General features: G+C 35.0%; 1 protein-coding gene across 6 annotated transcripts in view; it reads right to left on the bottom strand.

The window, feature by feature from the left end:
• Nucleotides 1-20,000, bottom strand: part of LOC144972859 (guanylate cyclase 32E-like) — a 135,056-nt gene that overhangs the window by 24,331 nt on the left and 90,725 nt on the right. For all 6 annotated transcript variants that reach the window (XM_078914599.1, XM_078914597.1, XM_078914600.1 and 3 more), the window contains 7 exons: nucleotides 12,993-13,128; nucleotides 12,617-12,771; nucleotides 4,969-5,074; nucleotides 4,446-4,524; nucleotides 2,799-2,946; nucleotides 1,755-1,904; nucleotides 845-949 (listed from right to left, as the gene is read on the bottom strand). In XM_078914599.1, the coding sequence (XP_078770725.1) occupies nucleotides 845-949; nucleotides 1,755-1,904; nucleotides 2,799-2,946; nucleotides 4,446-4,524; nucleotides 4,969-5,074; nucleotides 12,617-12,771; nucleotides 12,993-13,128 (879 nt within the window). The remainder of the gene's footprint in view (nucleotides 1-844; nucleotides 950-1,754; nucleotides 1,905-2,798; nucleotides 2,947-4,445; nucleotides 4,525-4,968; nucleotides 5,075-12,616; nucleotides 12,772-12,992; nucleotides 13,129-20,000) is intronic.

Raw genomic sequence — 20,000 nt, 5'->3', positions numbered from 1 at the left:
GGAAGGCCCACCAACAGCGAATTGCAATAGTCGAGGCGTGAAAGAATGAGAGCACAGACAACTGCTTTAAGCTGGTTGGATGGGAGAAACCGTTTCATTCTTTGCAATCTGTTTAATTCAAAATTCATGGTCCTCACCATCTGGTTAATCTGGTGTTCCAGACTTAAAGAGTTGTCCAGTACAAAACCAAGATTTTATGCTCTGTCAGGGAGACGTGGCTGTTTAAAACAGACATACTATGTATACCAGTCTTCCTTTCATTAGAGGGTGTACCACATAATAAAATTCCAGGTTTTTCTTCGTTAATTTTTATCTATGACTCTGCATCCAGCGCCCTATGGACGCGCAACACTGTTGTACATGAAGCGAAGCCACATGCACGCTAGACGGGACGACAGACTTATACAGCTGCGTATCATCGGCATACATGTGATAATTCACTCCATGGGGCTCATTGGCGCGCCCAAGGGGCATAGTGTACAGTACAGAGTATAGAGGACTTGACCTAGGACCGAGCCTTGTAGGACATCGCAGTTCGACGGTAAATCGATTGACTGTTTGCCATGAATCAAGACAGATTGTGTTTTATTACTTAGATATGACTTAAACTGAGTATATCATATCCGGAGAAAAAATATGAAAAAGAAACAACTAATGGACAGTTGACGATATTCGCTGACCGTTAATGCTACAGAAACTAAGGACAATCTCCGAAGGTTATAGTATTTATGGATCTAAATAATGAACAACATTATTCGATGATAGAATTAAACAGCAGCATATGGATTATATTCTTCTTTTTTTTGTTTTGCCTTAAAATATAATTATTCTAAGAAAACCCCACCTGCACACTTCCCTTGCAGCAATAAGCTGTGACAAGGGTGAGGACAGAAGACTGTAGACAGGCGCCAATAAAGGTTGTAACGTTCGTGTGCCTCAGATCTCTCATCTAAAAGAATATACATAACATCATAATGTCAGCATAGCGTCTGCAGTGTAACACACACACATATATACACAAACAAACACACACACACACGCACTATGAAAAAAAAACGGAATATTGATAAGTCAGAACTCTTTTGATAATCATATAATAAAGATTTTATCAAAATCTTCCATATATTAAATATTTTATCAAAATCTTCCATGTATTAAAGATTTTATCAAGATCTTTCATATATTAAAATTTTTATCAAAATCTTCCATATATTAAACATTTGAACAAAACATATAAATTCAAAGGACTGTTTTTATTATTGTTATTAATATCATCATCATCATCATCATCATCATCATCATCATCATCATCATCATCATCATCATTTTTATTACTATTGTTATTGATGTTACTATTATTATCAATATTATTATTATTATTATTATTATTATTATTATTATTATTATTATTATTATTATTATTATTATTATTATTATTATCGTTATCATTATTATTACTATTATTATTATTATTATTATTATTATTATTATTATTTTTATTATTATTATATTATTATTATTATTATTATTATCATACTTATTATTATTATTATTATTATTATTATTATTATTATTATTATTATATTATTATATATCATTTTATTATTGTTATTATTATTATTATTATTATTATTATTATTATTATTATTATTATTATTATTATTATTATTATTATTATTATTATTATTATTATTATTATTATTATTATTGTTATTAATGAGGAATCTGTTCTACAACGAATGAGGACTTTATACCATTTTCATTTCCATTTTATCTTTTCTAGTCAAGTCGCTCGTGTTCATGTTGAAAGTTTTCAAGGCCACAGTTTGACCTTTGTACTTTCCAATATAAGTGTACACTTGAGTGTAAGAATTTCTGGATTCCATTGACACCATGCTGATACCCTGAGGATGAAAGATAAAAAATCATCTGTTCTTGTTTCTGTTTTGTTTTAGTAGGTTCAGTTGTGGGCGGCGCAAAAATTGAGTTCTTTAGAAGGGCCCTTTACTCATATTTCCCTCACCGCACTAAAATATGTACATAGCCACAAAAGGTACTTCCTTCGTGAAAAAAATCTTACAGGTGATACGTCAAGTCCTACATGTGAAATGTTGTCATTGGTTGGGACACCATGTGCAGTTCATTAAATAGATATCGCGCTATATGAAAGGTATATTTTTTCTCTTTTTTGGGAAGGGGGGTGGGGGGGGGGGGGGGGGGGGGTTGGGGTGGGGGGGGGGGGGGGATAAAAAGCTGGTGTTTTTATTATGAGGGTATCACGATGGCTCATTTGTTCGACACTCGACCCAGTAAAAGCATATACTCGATTCTGTATGTTTGTTTTTAAGGGTTTTACGGTGCTTGCAACACATTAAGGTCATATCAGCGCCAGTAAAAAGGAAGAAAATGGGATAGTAAAAAGTTCTAGAATTATAATTAAAGCATCCAACAATAAGACAGACAAAGGGGAATTCGTTCAAATAGGTAACAGATTTAGATTCCAAGAGCACACTATCAAAGTACTTAGTTTGAGATCGCCAAAATTCTCATCCAGACACAAGCACAGGTCCCCACTAAGAGGAATACACTCAAATGTTTACAAATCATAATATACTCAATTCTGGTCTGGGTTCAATTTGTTATATCAGATACCCTGTCTATCATAGAGATTTTATTTGTTATAGCAGATATCCTGTTTATCATTGATATTTTGGCGGCGGAATTAGTGTCATTTAGGACAGTTCAAATTGATGACGTAGGTGATCTGCCTTTCGTCTTCGTCATTATTGTATACTTACACAAAACTCATCGATAGCATCGTTGTCATTATTGTCCATGATACATTTCTTGTCCCCTCGACCCCCCACCCCGACATCGCCAAATTGTATTTGAGATGCATCAATCTTCCACAATAGGCCAGCAATCTCCTGCTCGTATAGCCAGTTTCTGTATGCAAGGAGGACAAAAGAAGAGTTTTTAAGTCGAATAGTATTTAGATACTGGCAAAGATGCTGCTGATGATAATGATGATAATGGTGACTAATAAAAATAAAAATGAAATTATTACAGTAATTATGATAACGATGACAATGATGATGATAATTATGAAATATATAAATGTATTGATGGTGACCGTGATGACAATGATGATGATGGCGATGATGATGATGATTATAACAATGACGTTGATGATGATGATGATGATGATGATGATGATGATGATGATGATGATGATGATGATAATAATAATAACAATAATAATAATGTTAAACAATTAAATAATGTATCACATGTCCTTTACAATATGTTTGAAAAGCCCGGAAATTTATGGAAATGATTAAAATAAACAATTTTCTTTTGTCGACACTACTTAAACAAATTCGCCCTTGAAGTTGATCTCTAAACAAATGTAAAAACACCCGACTAAAACGTGTAAAAATAATTGCTATTTAGCTAATTATTTTGCTCAATGTAAAGCTGAGATTCTAACAGTGTGAATTTTTCCTGGGTCATCCACTCGCTGGGTTTGACTCACTTTTCAAAATTGGAAAAAAATGTATTAAAAATGAGCATGTCCAAAGTTATTTTGTATTCAACTACCATTAACATGTGAACACTAAAAACATTAATTTTTACAATAGCCAATAATTTGTCTCAGAAAAATTGTAATAAATAGGCATCGGGTAAAAGTAACCCGGGTAAACAACGGATATAGTCGGTGTCAGGGTTGAGTGAGTTAAAGTAATAAGGTTAAGACAGTCGACCTCTACCTGGCAATGAGCAGTCTTTGCAATACCATTTTATATTGTAAACAAATTATACGGCACTCTCCAATGGTTGAGAGAAGCTTTAATAGATATAATTAACCTTTCACTCATCAAAATCATAGGGAAAACATGCTGACCGAATGTTTGTTCAATTAAGTGGTGTCAAATCCTCAGGTGTCGGGTTGTTAAGTCTCGTATCATATCTGAATATTATACTTTAAAAAAAGTTACAGTTCTAATAATAATAATAATAATAATAATAATAATAATAATAATAATAATAATAATAATAATAATAATAATATAGTAATAATAGTAATAATAATAATAACAATAGTAGTAGCAGCAGTAGTAGTAGTAGTAGTAGTAGTAGTAGTAGTAGTAGTAGTAGTAGTAGTAGTAGTAGTAGTAGTAGTAGCAGTAGTAGTTGTTGTTGTTGTTACTGTTGATAAAGTAATAGTAGTTGTGGTAGTAGTAGTAGTAGTAGTAGTAGTAGTAGTAGTAGTAGTAGTAGTAGTAGTAGTAGTAGTAGTAGTAGTAGTGGTAGTAGTGTTATTTGTTGTTTATGTTGTTTTTTGTTGTTGATGTTGTTGTAGTTGTTGTAATAGTAAATAGTGGTGATAGTAGATTTGAAAGTAATCGATCTCGTTGTGAAAATTAATGTCATTGCTCACTGACCTGTAGACGATAAGACCAATGATAATACAAATGAGTAGTATTCCTCCCATAACACCACATACTATCTCTGTAACGTAGGCTGTACCAATGTATAGGGAATGGGATGAGTAAAAATTGGGATTATAATGATATGAAGATGACGACGTCGACGATGATGATATTGATGATGATGATGATGATGATGATGATGATGATGATGATGAGGATGATGATGATGAGGATGATGATGGTGATAGCTCAACGTTAAGGTGTCTCATCTCGAGTTGATAGAAATGGAATCAGTCAGTGTGGTGGTGACATTTATGGCAAAGCTTTGGTCCCTATATTGTGCCCTTGGGGAAGACACTACTTTACATATACTACCCTATTTCGGTGAGAATGAATGAATGGTAATGATGTTGATGAAGATGATGCGGATGATGATGGTGATGACGATTTTGTTGTTGTTGTTGATGATGATGATGATGATGATGATGATGATGATGATGATGATGATGATGACGACGACGACATTTCTACTCACATTCTGGTTGAAGACATCTCTCTCCCCTATACCCACAGTCAGGCTCATCTTTTGGAGGTCGGCCTCCAACCCAACGTATCGGTCGGCTCTCAAAAGGGTGGTAAATCTGTTACAGATTATATAGTAAGAAGAATGCGGTCAACCAGTTAACGGTCGTAATCTAGAAAAACAAGAATTTGAAATTTTGACCAGAAATCTCGTCCTTCAAATATTGATCGATTTAAATGACCCTCATATCGTGGCAAAAAATCTCAAACCTGGACCTTCGCGAAATTAACATTCAAGGTTACCAACACAGAACATAAATCAAAACATTATTATTAATTAATAAAACCAACAAAATCTTATTATTGTAAATAAACAAGAATTAAATTAAATAGTTGCTTTTATATACAGCATTATTCTACCCTTCCCATAAATAATATCATGTTATGATATCAAGTCTACAGTAATAATTTGTGACGCCAGATAATCACGTGTTAAATTTCATTTAAATTAGATTCTTAAAAAAAGAAGTACGAGTAGACTATCATTTAAACGTTTTAAACATGTCTTTCATTTAAAGATTTCGAAATCGGAATCAATTTAGGAGTAGAATAAAATAATTCTTACACTTTTGTGTTTTGGAATTCGAACTTTGCTCCCAACACTCACTCGCAAGCTCGTGCGGCAGATGTGGAAACATCCGGAATGTTAAAAACTAAGAGTGTAAGAAGCGTATTTAAATCTGCTCAAAGCGCTTTATAAGATATCCCAAGTCCTAGGCCAGCTGTGACATATGACATGAAGGACGATACATGACGTCTGTCGGACGCCATTCCAAATATTATTTTCTTTTTTCGACCGAGAGACAATGCTGTTACTGGCCAGGTACCCATTTTACACCTGAAACCAGTGAAATAATGTGATTAAATATGTTTGCCTGGGTCTCAACTATGCAACGAACACAGCGGGACTCGACCCAGGAACCGACAGATCAGCAGAAGTCGAGTGTCTTGCTACAGTACAACAAAAGCGCTATTATCGTCTCTTAATGAAACGATTAGGCTTGCTACAATTATAAATGGATGGAGAAATTGTGATTCAAAATAAATTCCTCTTTTTAAGGATTCAACAGACTTATTTTTTCCATCCCCAGAAAGTGCATTAAGTTTTAAAATATAAGTCATGAAGATTGCGTGCTTTGGTACGATTTTTCGTGTCATTTTAATTAACTCCGTTTTCTTTTCAGATTAGAATCCTCAAAATGTCTCGAGTAATCTATAGCTGTTCTATTCAGAAAATTAGAAAAAAGTGGATAAAGAAGAAAAAAAATGAATACTGGGAACACGGAATTCAAAGGAGAGTAGAATTGGATAGGCCTTTCTATAAACTCCAAGTATTCCTAATAAATCTAAATATATATTGATACTGACTCTCAAAAGTCCTAACGCAAACATAATATTTGTTCACTTTAGACATATTTTACCATAACAATAATATAACCACATGTTTTGGGATTTTGTTGTTTTTTTGTTCCCACTGTTCAGTCGATGCATTAGTATTATAAAAATTGTTCACCATAGTTGATCATGCGGCTATGTGGTCTTGTGGTATGACACTCGCTTTCGGATCGGAAGGTCCTGGGTTCGAGCCTCGCGCCTGGCGCATAGTTGAGTCCTTAGAAAAGACTCTTTACTCACATTCTCTCACCGTGTAAAATGAATACCTGGCCATTAACAGCTTTGTCTTTGTCCGAAAAATTGTAATATCACCTAACAGGCGGTTTGTCCCGTCCTACATGTTAAATGTTGCTGTTGACCAGGGACCCCGTGTAAAGCGCTTTGAGCACATTTAGTGGATATTGCGCTATATAAAGCTCAATTATTAAAGCTCAATTATTTCCGTTCTATATTGACTGAGTCACTGCAGCAACTGATCATATGTATATTTTGTATATTATGTCTTATTTTTGATTGATTCAATGTAAACACATTTTATGCACTATAAAGATTAAACATTCTCACTTTTAAAAAGTTTATCACTACTTTTGAAAGGGTGAATGAAATTGACAAAATCAGAGCTTTTGAATTGATGTTACGTGTTTTGGAAAAATACAACATCCGCCAGCCAAATTAAACATACCAACACACAAAACTTGTGTAACCTTTAACGTTTATAGTCTGCTTTATATTATAGTTTAGTGAGAACTAATCAGTAAAAGGCTGTATAAAAATAATAAAGAGCTGAGTGACGTCAACTTTGTTCCTTCTATTGGTAAAGTTGACAAGTTTAGAGCGGGGCCCTGTTTCCTGTATGATTTTTTTCCAGGATTTAAAGTTCTGCAGTTAACAGGTAATGTGCGTAGAAAAATACAAAGTACAAATTGAGCTTTTTTAACCAAAAAAAAAAAAAGCTTTTATATAGAGCAATATCCACTAAATATGCTCAAAGCGCTTCACAAGGGGTCCCTGACAAACAGCAACGCGTGACATGTAGAATATTAGAGTGTATATGTAGAGTATCAGGCGATATTACAATTTTTTCTCCGGACAGAGACTACACTGTGAACGGCCAGGTACCCCTGAGTGCGGTGAGAATATGTGAATAAAGAGCCTTTTCCGAGGACTCAACTATGCGCCGAACTCAGGACCTTCGATCCGAAAGCGAGTGTCATACCACTTAACCACTTAACCACATAACCGCACAAATATAATAAATCAACTTTTTAATGTAGCTGGGACTGAGTAAGACATGCCGAGATGGGCCGACAAAGGATGACAACTCTATGAATGGATCTAATCATCGTCAATCGCTATAACTAGATACTCAAAATCCACCTCTTACAAGTGCACAGACCTCTCGACTGTACCACCATATCCACCCACACAACTTACAGCGTAAACGTAAAATACGCGTGAACAGTCCTGTCAGGGAGAGTAACCCGACACCATACGCTGATAAAACAAATTTTACATTTTTGATCAGAAAGCTTTTACCCCAAATCTAGCGATTAAAATTTACCCCAGCTTGGTTGAGACTTACTGACAGGTTAGTAAGATGTCACCTCAATTACTCGATATTTTAACTTAGCGATTTCTAGCCAAACGAACAAAGATTTTTCAGTGTAAAGACAGAGAAATGGATGAATAGTTGGGCAATGAGCACCACAGTTATATATATTTACCATAATATGACCTATGAAGATTGATAGCATGTGCTGAGTAACCTCAGAAGACACCGCCATAATATCATCTTTCAACCAAGAACACAACACATACCTTTCAACAACCATCTAAGTAAAATTAAATTGAGAAACTTGTGAAAAGGCACCGATGTAAGATAAAGATCTGAACAAATGTGTATGAAAGGTGCCAGACAAAGTAAGAATGAAGAATACAAGAAAAAAAAAAACCATCCCAAAAATCAGTCTGCCTCGAGGCAGTTTTTTTGGGATGGTTTTTTTTTCTTGTATTTTTTTTCTTGCTTTGTCTGGCACTTTCTATACATATTCAAATCTTTAAATTACAAAAAAAAAAAAAAAACCAAAAAAAAAAACACCCTTCCAGTCCCTTATGTCAACATCCACGATGGAACAGTAACAGAGCATTTGCTTGATTGCCAACCTCTTGAAGACCTCAGATGCTACCCCCTCCCCCACAAATCCAAGCATCAGCAATACAGTGCATAGTCATGTGGAACAACTGCAAAGGACATTGAACACCTACGTCATGGTCGCTGCTTCGGATAGGTTAGTGAGTTATCGAGTTGGTTTGTCTTGACAAATAGTTTGTACAAACTAGATACCTTAAAGGAATCGTATTTATTTTCCACACAAGAGAATTATCTGATTTTTCTAGACAAATTATATTTCAAAACTAAACGGGAAGCGTGCCAACATTATATTGTTCATCAAACAGTCCAACTATTGTACAGAATGATATATACTCGCTTTATCAATGGAGTAAGAAATGGAAATAAAATTTTAACATTGAAAAATGTAAAGGTTTTGTATATTATAGGAAGAAATAATATACAAAACTTACATTTTTCAATGTTACAATTTTATTTCGATTTCTTACTCCATTGATAAGCTAGTATATCATTCTGTATAACAGTGGGAATGTTTGATGAACAATATAATGTAGGCGCGCTTCTCATGAATGTATATCTTGTTGAGGAACCTAGAACAAAGATTTTATCTGTCACTGACACACTGGGAAATTTGGGAGTAATTTTGTATTCTTATCTAATTTTTGATGCTCACATCCATAATGTTATCAATAAAACTACAACATTCATTGGACTCATATCAAGATGTTTTGTTTACATGGATACAGAAATGTTCGTGACTTTATATAGGTCAGTCATTAGACCTCTCTTAGAGTTTGCAAATTGCAAATGGAACCCTTTATTTCAAAGACAGTCAGTACTTTTAGACAATGTTCAAAGAAGCGCTACAAGATTGCTCACTGAAATAGTAGATATGTCCTACCCGGAAAGATTGATGGTTTTGAAACTTCCATCTTTAAAGTATAGAATAAAATGAAGGAACTTTATCCAGCTGCATAAACTAGTTCATGGGATAGATAATTTTGATTCCAAAGATTTTTTTACTTATTCAAGAATAACGTTCACCCAAGGTGATTTTAAAATATTTATTACCAGATGCAATACATCCAATCGCCAAGATTAATTTATTTCAAGAACACTAAAAACATGGAATCGTCTAAATTACAATTTAAAAAATAGGGAACTATATATGATTTCAAATATGCCATAGATAGAGAATTGTATTCTTTAAAACATAAGTTTGCGAAAGATAATTTGTTATGATGGTTAATATGTCTCTGTTTGTCATCATAATCGATTAAATCTTTTCTTTTTTTTTTAATTTAGATTTTTCTCCATTTCTAATTAAATAATTTCATGCATCTCTTTCTCATTCAACATTATGATACCGATTCCTATTTGTTAACATGTCAATTTGATGTATCTATACATGGTGTTTAAAGGTCAATTGGTTTATTTAACTCTTAATTGTTATATTATATTATAATTTTAAGTACCGGATTGATGATTGAAAAGTCTTGCCCAGAGAGACGCCGTATGTCATATTAAAATGTAAGATATATAGGATTTCGTGATTGGTCAACAATTTGGTTAATCTGAATAAGTTGTGTGAAATAATGTGAGACAAAGCGGAAAGAAATATGCCAGAATAAAAAAGCAGTCTCCATCGACCGGGGATTGAACCCGATTACCGGTCAGACGTGTTACTAGTACACCTCATAGATTACCCAATGGTTGGGTCGATTTAATAATGATTTATTTATTCTTCACAAAAGCACATGTTTCCGATGGATGCTCTTTCCTGCGTCATAAAATTGAGCATTGAATGTGGTCAAGAGCTGGAGTTAAATGGCGCATGTGAATACTTTCTTCCATTCGTTTCTCTTAGTTTTATTATCAATATTGCTTTGTTTATTTGGGGTTGGCAAATATTTCAACTACTATGTTGGGGCATGAAAATCTTTTTAAAATTATTTTATTAAAATGAAATATTGTATTGCTTAAAAGTTTGTAGCCACTCGGCGGTAGCCTTTCCATCGAGGTAGAAGCCATATATATTCAATTGTGACATTCAAAGACTTTCAGCTTTTAAGGCTGTTGCTTGTAGTGGAAAAATTGAGATAAACCTGCATTGTTAATTTTTTATGTCTCAGACGTGGGTGAGGAAAATACGAGAGAGAGAGAGAGGTGGGGGGGGGGGGGGAGTGGAGAGGGATAGGGAGATAGAGAGAGATAGAGAGAGAGATAGAGAGAGAGAGTGAGAGAGAGAGAGAGAGTGAGAGAGAGAGAGGGGGGGGGGGGGGGGGGAGTGTGCTAGCACTCTAAAGATCACAACAAGGAAATTCAATTTCGTTATCCCTTGTTGTAAAGTGATAGACTTTATCTCTTTATTCAGTTGTTCATTGATTATTTTATTCTGCATCAGGTTCAGGCATGAGGAAAAGTCTGCCGTACTCTGAACAAACACGTTTATAAACCTTTGGCCATTTTCTCACCAAAATCTTATATACACGTGTTTTTTGTTAAACGGTCAACTGTAGTACCCTGGAAAAACTCGTATTCAAAATTTAGGCCAGAAAACTCGTCCTTCAAATATCAATCAGTTTAAATTACCCTCATCTTGGTCTCAATGAGCAGTTGGTAGAGTACGTGCTTCACAATCAAAGGGACTGATATCGATCCCGGGAGCAGTCGAGATTATTTTGTTCTGGCCCCCTTGTGCACCCAGCAGTGATTGGGCAGCTGGGTCTGTTAGATCTGGCGGCATTTACTTTGCCATATTATCCCTTTCCCCCTATAGAAACCGGGATAAACTCCTCCTCCATGGGCCTATTGGCCCTGAAGGACTACTACATCGGCAAAAACTCTCAAATCTGGGACCTCGCGAGGAGAAGAGAATTGTACTTGTCTAAACGGCTAGGTGACAAGAGAATTTGCAAACAGTTTTGTGGTTTCAACGCCTACAAGTCACGAAAGCGGCTGACATGTCTAATGATCGTGCATTGACTGATATACTTTGGATCTGGTCATTCATAGTCAGAAAATGATCGGATTTAAACAAACCCTAAATTAATACCAATAGGTGATATAGTAATGATAATTCCGTTCACGTATACTTCATTGAGTAGCAATTCTGTTCCTTTTTTCCCCAAACACTATTAGTTTAGTTTTGTCATCATTAAGCTGTAATTTGTTTGGTCCTAGAACAGATTCCTGTGGCAGTCCGTATTTCAGAATTGATGGTGTTGATAAAGTGTTCCCTATCAAACTTGTTTTCTATCAGTCAAGTATTCACGAAACCAATCCAAAGCACAGTCAGTGACACCGAGCATCCGTTCTATCCCTTGAAGAAGTATTAGGCGGTCAACCTTATCAAAGGCAGCACTGATATCCAACAACAAAAGCATGAACTTGTTTTTATGAGTGAGGCGGTGAATTATATCGTTCTGCACACACAAATGAGCTGTCTACATGCTGTGGCCTGGTTTGTATGCGCACTGAAATATCATCTTGATATGGTTAAGTTGAGGATGTTCGGTTAAACGGTTGACATCGGCTTTTTCAATAATTTTAGAAATGAAATTCAGGTTCGATACAGACCGAACATTCTTTAGATTGTCCGGATCGAGGCCTTGTTTAAAAGAAGAAAGCGCTGTCAACGTCTTACAAAAGTCTTTAAAACATACCAAGACGTTCTAAATTAAATAAATATTTTAATTTTGACTTCAGTTATTTATGACTGTCTGGGCAAACAGAACTCACAATACGTTAATTCTCTTTGAGTTGAAAGGAATGAAAATGGAATGGAACATTTGTCAGAAATATCAATCTAGTATTAAGTCGGGATGAACCGGTACTGAAACGTTAATCTTAATGTTTAAATGATAAGAACATTTAATTTTAACTTTTCGCACTCTAAGAAACTTAATTCCATTCTCCCTGATATTGTATAGAAATTTAACTCTAGAATCATAATTATTCTCTTAATTCAATTTTCAGCATCATAATCATCCTGACATTATAACCGCTTTTGGTCGGAAAGTCGCATACATGAGTAATTGCTGAATTCAATGGATACGAGAGGTCATATCCTTACCGGCAAGCCCCCGGCTTCATTAAGACGAAAGTTTGCTACTGGCAGCATGAGATGTACGCTCCGGTTCCCGTCCATTATCACCTGGAACCCTAGCACGGTGTAATTCCCCTCGGCGTCTCCTCTGATGTCAATCTTGGTCAAATAGCCCTGGATACCTGAAAAAAAATTATGAAAAATTACTAAAGTTTAAGTTGAATGTAACACTTTAAGGACATTTTAGTGCCTTATAAATAGAACGTTCAGAACACGAAGGACAGTGAAAAGTGTTCCTTTGCGCATGCTTAAATCAACCATATTATATATTATTATATATACCGTAATAACTTGCCATCACCATATTGCTTATTTAGTAAATCTATGAATATAAAAAACTTACTTTGATATGTGCGCCCTGCGATTTTGTTGAAAATGGCTCTTCCGTTAAGGAAACTTCCACCCTCGGATAACACTTCTTGCACTGCTGTCGCGTACAACATGACAGCATCATATAAATAAGAGGCATAAGGGGGAATCTGAAATAAGATACAAAGATATAGTAGTCTTGTTGAAACTATAAATTCGATATTGAAGGAACTTGGTTCTTTTAATATATTCAGGTTTTAGCATATTGAGGTTTAATCATAGTGACCGTCATCGATGTACGATAACTTTTCTTTCATTGTGACTATAAAACATTGAGACTAATTCTCAATATGACTGCGTCAGTCTAATTATAGGAAAGTGAAGAAGAAATGATTATTTACAAAACAAAATATGATTCTAATTTGTTACTAATCTAGTAATTATTAATTAAATATATTATACCTTGTGTTGGAAAAATGACATTACGTCATTCCATCGTGGTCTTCGTGACGTCATATCCTAACACTTCCTGGTTAATGCAAGGCAACGATCACGAAAAAGAGAAGGAAGTGAGTTGCAATTCTTAAAAAAATAAATGGCGACCCCGTTGGCTGTATTATTAAATACAACGCAATGTTCTCTCTTTTGGTGGTGGTTGCCGTGTCATTTGACGTATTATTTGGGCAGAGTTAGGATATGAGTTATGAAGGCTTCGATTACATAGTGCTACAGTTGAGTTTGAGTGGAGTGTATAGATTTGGAGACAAGATAATTACCAAGGGGAGAAATTGGACATGAAAAACACATAAAACATAAGACGAAGATAAAACGTCTGCTATTACACTGAAAGTTCCCTTCCTGATGCTTTTTTTTCTGCACCAGTCTTATATTTCTCTCTATTAGTTGATTGTCTGCTCGCCATCAGTTGATTTAAGCGAAGCATGGACCAGCAATTTCCAACTGGTTTTTGGATGTTAACTCCCACGGGTTTCTGTTCATCCCTTTTGTGAAAATTTTTATCTGTTCATCTGTCCAGGCCCCTGTTCATAAAATTAGCTCAATACCTATAAGGATCCTAACAGTTGCAGTTTTTTTTAAATTAACACGCTGATGAAGATCCATTCCTTGATAGAAATAGCGAGAACTAAATTTTCCTTTCCTGGATAAAAGTTGCTTTAACTTTTATTTTGAGACTTCCTCATTGAGTGTAAACAACAAATCCAAAGTAAAACGGTATATATTTTTAATGGGACGATTTATATTATTCTTCCATTTGCGTCACTACAACTGGAACGTTTCCAAGTTACCCATAGTCAATTTAACTTCCACGGATATAATCTGAATACTATGTGAACTTTTTCTCCATGAAATGGACGTACGTATATTTATTTCATTCTCTTGATTCATCAACGGTGCTTTGCAATCTGGTCTGTGCATAAGTGAAACTTACGAATTCCTGCCCGCTTGTATCAAAGATGAATATTTCGTAAGACTCTGAATATCAAAGACTGAATGGCGTGTAAGCACACTGTGAACCTTATCAATTATCCTTTCCTGTCATTCAGCACATGTTCTTTCTACCAGGATAGAGATTGCTTATACAGAGTTCTGGTAAACAATAAGCACGTCAACGAGACTTTGAGTGACAATTCTCAGAAGTCTTCCCGCCGACAATCTAACATGTTCTCACCAATGAGTTAGTATGACCCTTCCCTGCTTTTCTTTAATATATTTCTGGTTTGGAGCACTTCTCGTTGAACTCCTCGGCAACCTTTTGAAATGTCTCTCTTGTCCCCTTGTCGGACTGTTTTCTTTTCTTTGATACCTGGTGCCGCATTACCCCTCGCCAATTCTTATGCATTCCTTTATTGTCCTGGCATAGCCCTGAAAGACGTTCTAATTATTCTCTTCCCTTCTTTTGCGACAGTTATTGACTGTTGCTTTCTTTCCTACTATGTTTGCATTCTTTTTCTATGGAGTAGCTTCATCCTATGTATAATAACTCATTTTCATGTAATATAGATATAACTTCTTCGTTTAATGAAACCAGCTTTCCTTAAGCATTTGTTCTTCAGAAAACTTACATTTAACCATGACGCTGGTGTCACTGATTTTATTCCTGTTCCTTTCAACTTTGAAATTGAGGATGGCGACCAGGAGTTGATGGAATCAATTTTGAAGCGTTCTTTTGTAACCTCATCAAAATCCTTGTCACGAACAAAGAGCTACTCATACTTTCATTATCAGTGACGGAGATAAACACGACGAGTTAATATCATCTAAAAGAATTTTAAGGAAATTAAATTGACTTTTGTTAAGCAAAGACCTTCTTAACCACAGTTCCGAAAGGATTTAAGACGTAATGCCCCCCCCCCCCCCCCCTTCTCAATCCCGCCCTACCCAATTCATGCCCATGTTAATTTCTACAATACAGTGGTATGATAATTAAATTAATATAGATGAGTGCCTGTTAGCAATAGGCTTTACTTATCCGGTGAAAAATGGGATTTCTCCAATTAACATCATTGTACCTTCATCATCATCATCATCATCATCATCATCATCATCATCATCATCATCATTGCCTTTTTCACCCTGGGCCACAGACAAACAGTTTCTATCCTTCTCTGTCCTGAGCTATCTTTTTAATCTCATTCCAGGTCTTACCACTTCTCTGTATATCAGCTTCTTTAATTCTTCTCCATGTTCCTCGTGGCCTTCCCCTTGATCTTCTGCCCTGGGGGTTCCAGTCCAATACTTTCTTTGTTATAGTGGAATCATTCTTTCTAAGCGTGTGTCCAATCCACCTCCATCGTCTTCTTCCTATTTCCTCTCCCACTGGTTTCTGCTGTGTTCTTTTCCATACTTCTTCATTTTTTATTCTATCCATCCATTTTATTCTGAGTAGCTTACGCATGCACATGTTTACAAAAATCTGTACCCTCCTTATACATGCCTGTGATGCGTTCCAAGTTTCACATCCATACAGTAGGACAGACTTCACATTTGTGAAGTCGTTGCACCTTAACGGGTCGTTTTTATGCACATTCGCAACCAACATTATTCATTATCGATGCTGTGTCGTTGGTACACAAAGTGTGTAGTCATCGCAAAAATATGGTCTCAAAATTTATATTAATATGATATCTGTACGTCTTTGTTTTGGTTTTTTTTTAAAGAAATAAAATACGCGCTGAATACTGCCAACCGAAATTTAAAACTGCAAAATAGAAGACCATTACGGACAGTTATGATTAAATATATTAATTAGCTAGGTGGCTCCGTTGGTGTAGTGGTTAAGCTGTCAGACTCGAACATGCTAAGATTCTGGGTTCGAATCCCGGTGTAGATAATATTGATTTTTTTTAAATTAAAAAAAACAAACATAATTTTTATTATAATTATATAAATTATTATCTAGATATTTTTTATACTTTGACTTAATTTTTTTAAAATCATTTATTTTATTGTTAAACCCCAATAAAACAACATTGGTATTTTCATTATTGTTATCATATATTATAATACTTTAAAATTATCATCAGTGTTTGTTTACCTCTTTTGTTTGTTGTTGATTTTTGTCTTTAAAAAACCCCAACTTTTTATAATTAAAAAACAACTTCTTATTCAATTTTAAAAAAAATTATTTATTGATAAGCTATGTTAATTTCCACAATACAGTAGAAGCATAACAGATGACTGCCGTTCGTAATGGCCTTCATTTCTCTTCAAATATTGCGGGGTTTCCACAAGTACTAAATAATAATTTTACTATGTGATGTCACTGGACACGTAAAGAGTAAAGGGAGTTAAGTAACTCCCTTATTTAACATAAGTAATAATGTGAAATTGAATGTAAGCTTCAATTTAATTACAAAAGCAGATCAAATGAACGTTTCGGGTTTCCCCTTTATCAACAAAACAGGATGAATGAAACACCACAGATGAATGAGATAAAGGGGAAACCCGAAACGTTCATTTGAAAGAATTCCCACTACCACATCATCTCATTCATCTGTGGTGTTTCATTCATCCTGTTTTGTTGATAAAGGGGAAACCCGAAAGGTTCATTTGATCTGTTTTTTTAAAAATTAAATTGAAGCTTACATTCAATTTCACATTATTATTGATTTCTTCGAGCTTCGAGCAGCAATATTTACATTATTTAACATAACATGACATAACATAACATATCGTAATAAAGGTTGCCTAGGTCTTTAACTTTAAATACCCTGTGATAAAAAAAAGAAGAAAGGGTCGGGTAAAAAATTCCTAAATCTGATATCCTAACTATGATCATCATTTACATCATAGGCAATCAAAAATATATCAATCAAAAACCTATTCATCAAATTCATATTTCAAGTCATAAATAACAATGCGAAATTGAATGTAAGCTTCACTTTAATATACGAAAACAGATAAAATGGACGTTTCGGGTTTCCCCTTTATCAACAAAGCAGGATGAATACTGTAATGTTTCATTCATCCTGTTTTGTTGGTAAAGGGGAAACGCGAAACGTCCATTTTATCTGTTTTCGTATATTGAATTGGAGCTTATATTCAATTTCACATTGGTGGTTATATCTTCGAGCTTCGAGCAGCAACATTTACATATTTCAAGACATGTATCTCCCTGTCGATTGCATTTTTGAAACTATTTATAGTTTTGTGAGTCATCAGTTATAGATTTCAAACTGTTCAATTTATTTAATGTCCTTGCAATAAAATAATTTTGCCGAATAATTGTAGAAGAATGTGTAATACCATTTTTGTATTTGTCTCCGCGAGTAAATTTTACACAAGAATACGTTAAAAATGTATTGTGGTCAATTTGATCAAAGTCATGGACAATTTTGTATAACTGTAAGGCCAACCTCTGTATTTCTTCTGTATTTTAGAGATGGGATGGCTAAGAATTTTAACCTTTCCTCGTAAGTCATATTTTCGGTTTCGTTCAAAAAGCATCGTTGCCCATCTTGGACATTTTCTAAAAAATAAATTTAAAAATTGACTGTTGTTTGAATAAGGGGCCCCATATACAATTTCCATATTCAAATAAAAATAAATATTTTGTAAGTTTTTAACTATTAAAAGTACAGTCATTTAGCATTGTGCGGCTATGTGGTCTTGTGGTATGACACTCGCTTTCGGATCGAAAAGTCCTGGTTTCGAGCCTCGCGCTCGGCGCATAGTTGAGTCCTTGGAAAAGGCTCTTTACTCACTTTCTCTCACCGTACTCAGGTGTAAATGAGTACCTGGCCGTTAACAGCGTAGTCTTTGTCCGAAAAATTTTAATATCGCCTAACAGGCGGCTTGTCCCGTCCTACAGTGTTGATGTTGACCAGGGATCCCTTGTAAAGCGCTTTGAGCACATTTAGTGGATATTGCGCTATATAAAGCTCAATTTTATTTTAATTTTTTATTATTTATTTTCAATTTTCTTTGTATTTCAAAAATATAAATCTTTATTAAAATATATTTTATTTGTCATTTTAATTAGCATTCTTGAATTAATGACTGACCTTCATAATTTTGACACTGTCTTCTTACATTATTATATTGAGATAACAGTATTTTTTAAAAGATAGAATTTGCAATGTTCTTTATAAACAGCATAGCATGTCTGTTTTGTTTTGTTTTTTTTTAATCGTCCGTCCCCCACTCGGGCATTATAGGCTTATAAAAGGTCGTCGTCCATTTGATGTTGCGAGTCGCCGTCATTTGCACACACCTACACACTATTGGTATGCCTAACCGGTTTTGATCGTTGATGGCTCAATAGATTTGTCTCGATCTGTGATAATACTCTTCAACAGTCGTAACGTCAATTCCCTCGTAATGACGCATGGTAACTTAGTAACTGGCTCTAAACTATCGGAACAATGGCGGAGCCCTTATGATATATTTCTCCGACGAGCATAAAAGCGTTTCCAGAGGGGAAAAAAAAACATTATAAAACTGATCATGTTTTGACTTTTAGACATTCTGAACACAAGACATATGAAAAGTTCTAGCCAGCATGAAGAGTAAAAAGTACAGATTTTCTTTGTTTAGAACCACGATGGCCGCCGTTGCTGGGCGACGTGACATCAGACTATTGAATCCAATAGAAAACACAAAGAAAGCAAACCAAAACGAAGAAAAGGATGATGGTGATGAAAGATGATGAAAATAATAATGATGAAGATGATGATGATGATGGTGGTGATGATGGTGATGGTGGTGGTGATGGTGATGGTGGTGGTGATGGTGGTGATGGTGGTGGTGGTGGTGGTGTTGGTGTTGGTGTTGGAGGGTGCTGCTGCTAATGATGGTGATGTATTATAATAGGACGAATTATGGATTAGGAAAGTCAAACCATAATGAGATAAAATGTCATCACACCCGAGGGAGAACAAGAATACATTCCCACCCACGAGCACATACTAAACACACAGACACACACAAACACACACACACAAATACAAACACACACACACACACACACACACACACACACACAGGTCATATACATATAATATACGGTTCACAACAAAATAATGAAAATTTTTCATTTGACTTTCCATTGGGTTGTAGTTGATTCAGCATTGATTAAAACAGATAGATAGATAAATAAATAGATAGATAGATAGATGTATATATAGATACATACAAAGAAAGATGTATAGATAAATAAATAGAGAGGTGGGTAGAAAGAAGAGATAAATAAAAAAGGAATAAATATCACCACTCTCTAATAAATCCGTCATTCAATCTGACTGTTTCCCTTTTAACAAAAGATTCAGCACAGGGGTCAGGCGAAACCAAATGGTCTTATTCCAGTACAAGGACACACCGTCGTATGGAAGAGACAAATACTTATAGGGGGACATCGAAGATAGTAAGGCTGTATTATATAGACCGGAAAGACTCCACAGGACAATGGAGGGCAACTGAGTGTTCTATCACTGTCGAACTACCTTTAATCCGCGTAAAGGGACACTTATAAAAACATTTGGACTCGTGGCTAATATGTGACCCAATGAATTAAAACGGTTTT

Source organism: Berghia stephanieae, chromosome 5 (genome assembly GCF_034508935.2).
Source record: "Berghia stephanieae isolate SIO BIC M18660-M18661 chromosome 5, UCSD_Bste_1.3, whole genome shotgun sequence".
NCBI classification, from domain to species: Eukaryota; Metazoa; Mollusca; class Gastropoda; order Nudibranchia; family Aeolidiidae; genus Berghia; species Berghia stephanieae.
This window is presented reverse-complemented; position numbering and strand designations above follow the sequence as displayed.